Source organism: Helicoverpa armigera, chromosome 22 (genome assembly GCF_030705265.1).
Source record: "Helicoverpa armigera isolate CAAS_96S chromosome 22, ASM3070526v1, whole genome shotgun sequence".
NCBI classification, from domain to species: Eukaryota; Metazoa; Arthropoda; class Insecta; order Lepidoptera; family Noctuidae; genus Helicoverpa; species Helicoverpa armigera.
In genome coordinates this window covers 1707394-1718496 of record NC_087141.1, presented here as the reverse complement: position 1 = coordinate 1718496, position 11103 = coordinate 1707394, and the positions used below count along the sequence as shown (strand labels likewise).

The following is an 11103-nucleotide window of genomic DNA, read 5'->3' as shown; positions in this document are numbered from 1 at the left end:
TTCTTGAAGAAGAACAGATAAAAAATCGAATAAGCGATGTAATAATCGATGTTTGTACTGTCAAAATATTGTTACCAATAATCGACTAAAAATGTTACCGTAAACACTAGACACTATAGCGCAACACTAAAGTTAAAAAATTGAAAGTCTTCCGCGACGAAACGAAAGTGACTTAAAGCAATAACCTTAAGTTTTTGTTTGCGAAAATAAATATATTTTGAATATAAGAAATACATACTTAGATTATAATTTTGTTATAATGAATAGTCTTCAGCTCTTTGTCTGAGTGCCTGTTAACCTAATATTATTGAAAATATTTACCTAAAATGTCGCCAAAGAAAACTGTTCAAAAACCTAATTTAAAAAGGAAGAATGCTGAGAAGGCGACGCCGAAACAGACTATTAGGAAAAGGACATTGAAGTCAAATCAGCCTGTAAACTTCAAAGTCAGCATACCGCTTGCAGAAACTACAGGTAAGAGTTTTGCAGACTCAGTAAAAATCTTAGGTACCTATTTACTAGGTTCGGATTTCATGAACACAACTGTATTCCGAGAACATAAATAAACGGCTTTTTCTTCAAAGGATATTTCCAATAGAATATTATGTTATACCAAATTCAATAACCATTCAAATAATAAAAAATGCCAGTAGTAGTTCTCAATATATATTTTGTTAAAGGGTCAATCAGTTGACTTGACAAATAGATGACAGTAAATCTCAAGTTCAGTTATTCCATTTTTTCTCACAACTTTAATGTCTAATATTTTTTTTTAACCTACCTAAATCTAATAGCCTCAAAAATATCTCAATACCGGCAGAACAGTAGTTTCATCCCCATTACATGAGAACTACTTCATATACCTGCATAAACTGGCCTATAGCCTTCCTCAGTAAATGGGCTATCTCATACTAAAAGAACATTTCAAATTGAACCAGCATTTCCCGAGAGAAACTTGTTCAATCACACTAACTCTTAGCCTGTGATGATTTGACATTTATAAAAAAAAAAAAAATCCATTTACAGACGATGGAGTTTTTGTACCAGTTGTGAAAGGCCGTCGTCCTCCACAATTTAAGAAGAACTTAGACGTGAATACTAAGGTTGAACTAGCTAATTCAGGTAAAGATTTCATTACTATGAGATAGATAATTTCTATACAACTTACCAAGATTCCATTCTCTGAGCTTTTTCCCAACTATGTAGGGGTCGGCTTCCAGGCTAACCGGATTGAACTGAGTATCAGTGCTTTACAAGAAGCGACTGCCTATCTGACCTCCTACCAACCCATTTACCCAGGCAACCCAATACCCCTTGGTTAGACTGGTGTCAGACTAACTGGCTTCTGACTACCCGTAATGACTGCCAAGGATGTTCAATGACAGCCGGGACCTACAGTTTAACATGCCATCCGAAACACAGACAAACATCTTACCAAGATTGTTTACCTTTCTTCCAGTGGCTAGACAGCAGTTGTCAAAAAACGACGTAGCTCATCCTGTTTTTGAACCGGATAATGTAGTTTATATTCAAGCTCCTAAAGTAAGAAGAAGAACGTTCAAAAATAAGGTTATATCAGATTTCTTTGAAAAACGTATTGTACTGGAAAAAAAATCAGGTTTGTTGTATTTTTTATTTATAAATAAAATATAATGTATTAAAATTTATTATAAGGGACATACTTAACCTATATTTAATATATTTAGAGGAATTTTTGGTATGTACTGTAAATGCTCTGAAACTACTGTCCGAAAATCTTTCATTCTTTGGAAGCTAGACTGTTCCTAAGTAACATAGGCTATATTTCACCTTGGTGCAGCCAGTTGTTCCCATGTGACTCTGATAAAACCATGAGGCAAAAGCTAGTTCACGATACAATACACTACGTTCCTTAATGTTTAGCTAGTACCAACATTTTAACATTGTTGTAATAATTATATCTGTAATGAGCAGTAAATAAGTAAAGTCTTGATATAATCATCCAATAGACTTGAGCTTTTTTCTTTAAGTGATTCTAGTTTTAGTACATAATATAGTAATGGTTTTTTGACTTACTTTGCAGAAGAAACTGTAACTTCTACAGCAACCAAAACACCAGTCAAAGATGCACCGAAAGTTAGTGAAAGACCGAGAAGAATTGGTAAAAACAAGAAAAATATTATTACCTTTTACATAACAATCAATAAGCTATTAAACATATGAATTTAAATTACAGTTACCAGAAAAAGATTAGCCGATTCCACAGCACAGTTGGATGCGAAGCAACCTAGAGAAGACACTGATACAGAGATGGCTCCTTTAAATGTCAACATAAAAGTAGAAAATATTCAAGGTCCTGAAGACGAAGTAGAAACTAACAGTCACTTTGTTACCCAACCAGCTGATGAAGAACCACTGACTTCAGAGGGAAAGACATTACCTGTAGCTAACAATAAAAAATGTCCAATAAAGCGACCACGGCCCGCATCTAAAAAACCGACAACCACAAAACGCTCGGTAGGCCGTAAGAAGCAAACGCCCCAAGGTAAGCAAGAAACTGTAACAGTTGATAGTAATCCTTCAATAGTCGACCAACTGAGAAAGCCTAAAAAACCTAATGTTGAAATCAAAATAGGACCAAAACCAGGCGCATCGGCACGAGTCAATTCTAATAGGTCTTCTGTTAGTAGTAATTCCAATTGGTCATGTACCACAACCTGCGTTACTGTGTCACCCACTGACTTTGTCCATTTGAATAAAAAGGTTCCTGTTCTTGTACTGACCAATATTGATAACGAAGTGAAGAAACGTCAAATAGATGCCCAAAAAAATACTGTATCTAATGATGCCCGGGAAGTTGAAGAGTCTTCAGACTCGACTGATTCTGAATCACAGTCATCTGATTCTGAAGACAGTGATGACATGTCGGAGCAAGAACTTATCAATAGAAACTCCTTAGATCTTAGTGATTCTCCAGAATTTGTTAAGGCAATTGATAAACTTATTGCGTTAATAAAGAAGTTAGACATGGAAATGATAAATTGGATCAACTCGCACAATGGCGCCGTTAACGTGAACTTCGTTAAGAGGAATGATGTACAGTTAAATTTCTTAAATGACGAATTAGAAATGATATCTGTCTGTGAAGATATGGACTCAGTAATCAATTCAGCTAAAGTTGATGATGAATCTCATGTTGTTGAAACGGTTTCGGATAAAGAGAACAATACAACAGATAATGAAATAGTCACAAAAGATACTAACACAGTAACAAATAAAGATAATGACGCCCCAGTTAAAGAAATTACTCAAGAAGAACAACCGGAACCGGAATTTGTGAAACCCCAACCAGTTAGGAGATTATCTAGTAGTTCTAAAGTTTCAAATACGAGCCCTAGGGCTTCCAGAGACGATGATAGTTCCGATGACGAGCCCGCAGACGGCGGCGGCAACTCGTATTATGATCACCACGATGATGACGACGCCCTTTCTCTCTTCGCTGAAAGTATCTCCGGCTTCGAATCTATTCGTCCGTCCGTAGTTTCGGCCCCAGTTTCACGCCCGGTCGAAGAGTACGTTCCGAGGCCGGTGAACAAAAATATCGTGTTCAACATAGAGAAACCCGTCTACTGTCCAACAAAAATAAGAGAAACTTCAGAAACTGTAACATCTAAAACCATTTGCGAGAAACAAAACGCTGATTCAACTTCCATTTATAAGCAAAGTAACAGTACCGATGGTGCCGAGAGTGACCAAGACTTTGCTGAAAATATTGATTTAGATACAAGACCAGTTGCTCCAGATACGATGAGGACACCGCGTCTGATGGAATCATTCTTTGAAGGGATGCCTAAAGCCCGAAGCGTCGTGTTTGGCAACGTATGTTTTTACAACCTGCTGAACGCTTGCCGTAAAGTATTCTATGGACAGTGTATGTTTATTCATATGATACCCAGCTGTGAACAAATTAAAGCTAAGTTAACGTTACTGGACGAAATGATGTTGATAAAGGAGTATTTGTTGGTGAGGAACTGGGTGGAACTTAGGAGAAGGTACGGCATGTGTTTCGTAGAGGAGTGTGCGCGACGAGGCCTCACTAGGATACTTGTAGAAATGGCTTACGATTTCATCGTGAAAGCGAGGTGCGATTCTGAAGAAGATACGCGATTGAGAGTCAATACGATAGAGATTACTCTGCTGCACTTGAACAATGTAGACTTGAGTATTTGTGAAGATCTGTTGAAACTAGTGGTAGCTACTGATAAGACGAACAGGACGCTACTGTGTGACGTTTTCATGGCGACCATGTCTATAACGCAGAACTTTTCAAGGTTCAAAATAGTGTTTTTAAATCTCATCCACTTCATGGTGAAAAACGACAGGACTTTTAACAAGGACGTTGTCGAACATATTTTGGAGCGAGTGTGTATATTGGCGTTTGAGGAGTCGGTAGCGCGGGCCCTCATACAAATGATGCGGCTCACGAACGCTGATATATTCAACAATTCGATGATCAGACTCTTTGAGAAGCAGATATCAGTGAACAAGGATGTTTATGAGGAGTATACCTTGTTGAAGAATCGGTGCGCGTTTACAGCGATGCTCGCTTCGTCGGTAGTGGAAAGCCCTTCTTTGCTAGAAGATCTGGCGCTATCGGGGCGGTCTGACATGGGTGATGAAATGTCAGCAGCCCATTCCGATAGAGGTGATGGGCAAGTGTCAGCACTCGATAAGAGTGATGATCAAAGGGCGACAGGGGTCGAGAGGGGTGTCGGACAGTGTGCGGCGCGGTCTGATTTGGATGACGGACCGCCATCAGTTCAGTCCGACAATAGTGACGGACAGCCGCCGGCGCCGTCGCCAGACACCACCAATTTGGATAAGATGGTGAGTCTTTGTAATACTGCTGTAGTAATATTGTATGCAAAATATACATTAAAATCTCATTATTTCTCGACTAAATTAAAGTTCTTACACATTTTTTTATTTATTTTACACAACATTCATGGTAGTTGTCATCTTATTTTTCAACCTTATACACCTTCCGTGCATATGAAAATAATGGCACAGTATTTTAAATTTTGTATCTCATCAGCTTTGAAACGTGATCAATGTCGATCCAAGCCACGGCTTGGCTTGCATCCCGGTACTACTAGCTACCTTTGACTCTTTTGTAAAGCTCTCATAGCTCAAAAATGTAGAACCTAATAACGGTTTGATTTTAACAGAACAAATCACTCGACGAGCCTGCAGCGCCTATCATAACTAGAACTATAGGGATGAACCCCCCAATCGTGTTTAGCCGAGTGCCTACGAGTACAGGGACCTCGCAAGTTCACGAGGCCTCTGACGCCACGCACGAGAGCCCCTCAAGATCGCATATGTTCACCAGTGACGACACAGTGGCAGTTAACTACGGGACGTGGAGGAACCGGTCCATATTCCCCCGACTGCCACTTCCTAGGATAGATCAGCCCGTGATGCGAGCCCCCTCTTGGACCCCTATGAGGCCTCGTATGAGACTACCGTTCAGGAGGCCCTTTAATCAACGCCTGGTGACTTTCAGGACCCCTTCTGTATGTATACCTGATTTTGTAACTACAGGATAAATGGGAGACTTCGTTTCTAAATAAAGAAAATATGTATCTTGATAATCTTTAGAAAATTAGCATAATAGCAAATTTACCTATTTATTTTTGTATAACATTTATACAGACTGTTCTAATATCTTATGATCTTTGTTCCAATATTTATGTTACTGTCTACTAATACAAATAAATCTGTTTTCAGAACATCGTTCGGCGGCCGGGGCCGAAATACTGAAGATCTTCAAGAATTTAAGTAAGTTAGTAAGAGGCTTTCACCAACCTATAATTATTCATTTATTTAACTAAATTTCGGTTTCGTCTGCGTACCGAGGGAACTTACTGCACCTGGATAAAAGTAAACCGATGCTGTCTATCACTTCGATATTTCAATGGTTCTGCGGGATTGTCCGAAAGAGTTACCGCGGCTCTGGCACAAAAATAAGTTCAGAAGAAACATGGTAAGTTTTTACGTGGAAAACCATCAAATCAACAGTGATGGTTTTCCAAGTAAAAAAGGTGCTACCTATATATGTGCAAAATTTTATCTCAATCGCTTCAGCCGTTTTATCGTGAAAGCGTAACAAACAACTATTCTAATGGGCAACAATAATTAAATGTTGGTGAAAGACTCTTAAATTAAACTAGTTAGTAAATTGTAAAAATACCTTCAATGTTATAATTGTCGGTAAAAAGTTTAGCTTTACCTTAGTGGTATTATAACTTTATTATAGTTGCCCTATATTACATAGTTGTAAAAAACCGGGTCAGTGGCTAAGGTCCCCAATTGCCGAAGCACTCGTGGCCATCGCCCCCGAGTATACTTTTAGTTTACCGATTTGGGGGCGTCGGCCACAGCTGCTTCGACCACTGGGGGTGTAAGCCAAACTGACCCGAAAAAAATCTCAGTTTCCTTATTATGTATGTTTCAAACATTTTCTGCAGTTGAACAACGCATTCAAGTTTAAATATTAAGGTGTTGCTCAATTTCAGAATTTAAAAAGAATTGTTGATATTGTAAAGATTATTAACAAGGCCTTTTGGACTTGTATGACTGTTCTACTAAGCTTATTTAATTTTCTGTGAAGCGAAATATCCGTCCGTCTTTTACACCATAGACTGCAGTAGGTAGGTAGGCAGGTTTCATAGTACTTTTGTCTCTAAATATACTTTTATTAACACTAAAATATTTCAATTGGTCGCAATCATCAAAGTACGGACCGGTATTGACACTAAGACCCGGTTGTACCATTTAACTTTAACGATAACCAAACCATAACCAACCGCATACTTGCCGCCATTGGTTAAATCGGCAATTTGACAACTGAAAATGGTTCGGTTAACCTTTTCACCGCCACGCCATATCGGTATTCCTATGCCCTGTACGCCAAGCCCGAAAATCTTAATTAAATATCTACTAAAAAATACATAAAATAATGATTTAATAGGTTTATTTTGTATTTTTTTGCGACCTGTTTTTTGTCGAGTATAGCCGTCGTTGGCGCACAGGGCACGCTTGCTCATGTCGGCTATAGCCGACATTGGCGTTCAAAAGTTAACGTTATAGTTAGGTACATGAATATAACGATTACGAAATATTACGATTACCTAGGTATGTCCGCTACTAAAAAAAAAAAGCTTCAGAAAGCAAATGCGTACGTAAAACTGGTATAATATAATAAATTATATTTCGTTTGACAAATAAATATGCAGTAATTTCAATTCAGAACTACTATTTAATGCAAATTTCGAATAAGCCAAAAATAAAAGTATCTGTTTAATAAATAGTTTTCATTTCGTTTGACATATTCATTCAATCAATTTCTTATTTGCAAAAATTCTATAATTTAAAATCATAATGCATAAATAGACATGTTTGTCTTGGAACGTAATATGCTTTTAGAGTACCTATTATTTTAATACCTATGATATGGAGCTTTCCAATTTTATCAAACTAGTGACTCCGTAAGTTTTGCAAAGGTGCGTACCTATCTAAATCTTTCTCTGAATCAGTCCTATCCTATCCCTTGTTGAAAACAGCATGAAAATCCAATCAGTAGTTTGGGAGTTTATTGCATTAGGATAGATAGGCGCAGTTTAGTTCTGTTTTAATTCGTTTGACCCGTAGAAAAGCTAGCCAGTTAGTAATTAGTTTTCACAAACAATTTTCTTGATTCTTTGTTGAAGTCTTAAAAAAACAATTACTTCGTTATTTTTAAGAAATTTCGGAATATGTACTAGCAAAGATCGATCTTAGTTATAAAATGGTGCTGTAGTAAAATGCAATAGCATAGCATAGGAAACAATAATTTTGTCAACTGGATCTTGAGTGATCTGCGTTGTGTACTTTCATCATTTAGGTACATTTAACTTATGACGAATATTTACTCCATAGGTAATTATGATAGGCTTAGATACTGTTTTTTTTTTTTCGTTTAACATTATACGATGTGCCCACCTAATCGTTTTATTTCTTGTTTTGTAAATAATCATAGATTTTGTTTTGATAGATCGGCAATGCGTGATAGATATTGAACTTTATGTCGAAAAACCGGACATTCTTTTAGACTGTAGCGGTAAAAAACGCAAATGTGGACAACAAAACACTATATATTGGAAAATGTTTTTAACGTTCTATGATCAAACTGAAAAAAATAAAATAATTAAAAACCGATTTTTAAATTGAGGACAGCAGAGCTTATTAATAAAGTCAACTCCATTGACGTATTTCATTTTTGGCTTCACAAAAAATCACTCTATAATTGTCGATTTATCTTCTATTCTATGTCTATGTAAATAATAATATAAGAACTTATATTAATAAAACAAGCGTGTTTGCTACCATGTGATAAATGGGTTATTATTGTTTTGTTTGTTGCAATCAGAAAATATTATGTTTACTTTATATAGGTAATAAATAAGTTGCACAATTGTTGACTAAAAAACTACATTGTGAGTATGTAGTCAAATAACTTTGTAAACTATGTAAATATGTAGTTTTACTTTGATACCCAGTTGCACATTTAACTATAACGATAACCAAACGGGTAGTATTTAAACGCAAATCAAAAAATATCCTTTTTCTATGCAATAAGATTCCGAATTCCCATCAAAATTACTGATTGCACAGCAAAATATTCAACTCAAAATATCACTAAACACACTACAATTTATTTTCGCAGCGTACAGCGATTTTTCCTTAAGCAAAAGCTTTTTCATCAATGCACAGCTAACAATCTTAATGCACATTATACATGTTAACTCTTTTTCTTTTAAATATAGCTTCTATTTTTATATTATTTACAGCAGTTTTTCTGAATAAAACAACATTTTATTAGTCATAGTCATCTTATTATTTATTAATTACCACATAATGAGATCAGCAAAAAAATATAAAAATTAAATACAAAATTGTAATTTATTGAATTTTTAAAGCCAGTAATTTATTAAATTTTTTGCCCAATAGGCACATTTTTAACTTCTACAGGTGGCGCCACGTAGGTACTTGAGTCGGATCGCAAGTCCGATCTTTTGGCATAGTTTTGGAATTTTTATATTCCTGTAAGAAGCATGCAAACAATCCTAAGCATGCAAGCAGGCATGCAATGGAAGTAAGCATGAAACATGCAGCAAGCATGGCTTCTGTCACGGCTCCGGCGGTCCCATGCGAGCTTATCGTCGCAGATGGTTTTCACGCTCACCACCGCAGCTTCGGCTTACTGGCCGGCCCAGCCGGCCAGCCTCAGCCGCGTCGGCGAGCGTTAAAACTACCTGCGCCTCAGCTCGCAGGCCGCCTCGCCCCTCCGCGCCTACGCGGTTTTGAATTGCACTCTAGGGGTAGGGCAAACAAGACTACGTGGAGTCGGTTTTGCAGCGATTCGTTTTCGTTACTAGCTTCAATTTTTAAAACAATGTTTTTTAATTGGAGGCAATTTGCTAAATAAATTGAATCTAAATAAAATTCTACCATCTTCATAGTACACTGAATGAGATTTCAGTTAATTTGTTCTGCTTTTAGAAATAACGCAATGTGACAGGATTTTTTTTGTTATAATAATCATTAAATTTGCCGAGCATGGCTTCTTGAAAATTAAGACAAATATGATGAACAGGTTTTGTTGTTCTTACTGGTTAATATGCGACTGGGATAGTTATTTTGCTATGAAATATGGAAAATTTGCTGTGCAGTCAGTATTTAATGCTTGTATGTAGTATTTTTGTACAAGAATAAATTTAACTGTATTGCATTATAAGAAAAAAAGTAATGTCATATTGATGTATAATTTCGAATTATCTGCAGTTTGAGTTTTGTTAAACATTTAGTTTATTTGTAGTGAAGTAAGTTATTTGATGTAAAAAAGAATATAAATGATGAGTATTTATTGATAGGCGATTATTTATTTGATATGCAATTTATAATATCCCTAACCAAACCATAACTAGTCGTATACTTGTCGCTCATTGGTTGAATCGGCGATTTGACTGAAACTGAACTGAAAATGGTTCGGTTATCGTTAAAGTTAAATGGTGCAACTGATCGTAAGATTTTTATGTTTTGGCTATGTAGAAAGAAAAATTTACAAATTGTTGAATCAGAAAGTTAACTAATGGCCTTTTTTCAACTATCAGTTAACTTTTATTTGAGACTTATTTTCTTTAGGTACAAACATATTCTTCAGTTAAGAGTTATATAGCGATTGTAAAAGCCTTAATAGTACAAATTCTAATTAGTCGCTGTAAGCTGTAAATTCATATTTGAATTGAATTTTTGAAGATAAAAGAAGACTCATAAATAAATAAAAAATATTTTTCGTCTAAACCTATTAGTTCAACTAAAAATATATAAATTGTTAAAGAAATTCAAGTTCACAAAAAGCCAGTGTCCACTCTTATTGAAATTAAAACTATTTTAATTTTTAACTGATGTTCCTAAACGGAGTATGTTCTCAATTTTTTTTCTGTCGCAGATTTTGTAAAGTATATTTTTGTAAGTTCAGTCTAATATTAGACATATCTTGATTAAGCTATGACATAAATACCTACATGTTGACTTGATTGTTAATCAATGTATCTTATAATATATGAGAAGTACACTATCCTGTATAGTTTAGTATTACGATAGCTATCTGATTGTTATAAGTTTGAGCTGTGAAGATATTTTTATAATTAAAAAATAATAATAATCTGTGGTTTTCTTTGAAAGGATGATGCCCAAAAATAAAAAAAATATGTACAGCAAAGTTGACTATAGCTAGGGAGGTTACAACAAACACACCTCTCAATTAACCCAGTAAAATTGCGGGAAACATATAGTTTAGTAACAAAACTCAATTTTGTAGAAAACCAAATTTAATTAAATCGACACAGTAATGCATTACATACAAATGAAAATACATTAAAAATAATACTAGATACCATTGTACTAAAAATAGGTACGATTGAGCCTCGAATAAGAAACTAAAAGTAAAAAAAAAATATACAACTAGAAGACAATCAGTCTTAACAGTACAGTCAACGCCATTAAACACTTGTCAAAAAG

General features: G+C 35.6%; 1 protein-coding gene across 1 annotated transcript; it reads left to right on the top strand.

The window, feature by feature from the left end:
* Nucleotides 1-117: 117 nt before the first annotated feature.
* Nucleotides 118-10743, top strand: LOC110371689 (uncharacterized). Its single transcript, XM_021328047.3, has 7 exons — nucleotides 118-474; nucleotides 1027-1122; nucleotides 1460-1618; nucleotides 2063-2140; nucleotides 2216-4866; nucleotides 5208-5555; nucleotides 5770-10743. Exons 1-7 carry the CDS (start codon nucleotides 327-329, stop codon nucleotides 5800-5802), a joined length of 3513 nt encoding a protein of 1170 aa, XP_021183722.3. The 5' UTR covers nucleotides 118-326; the 3' UTR covers nucleotides 5803-10743.
* Nucleotides 10744-11103: the final 360 nt, after the last annotated feature.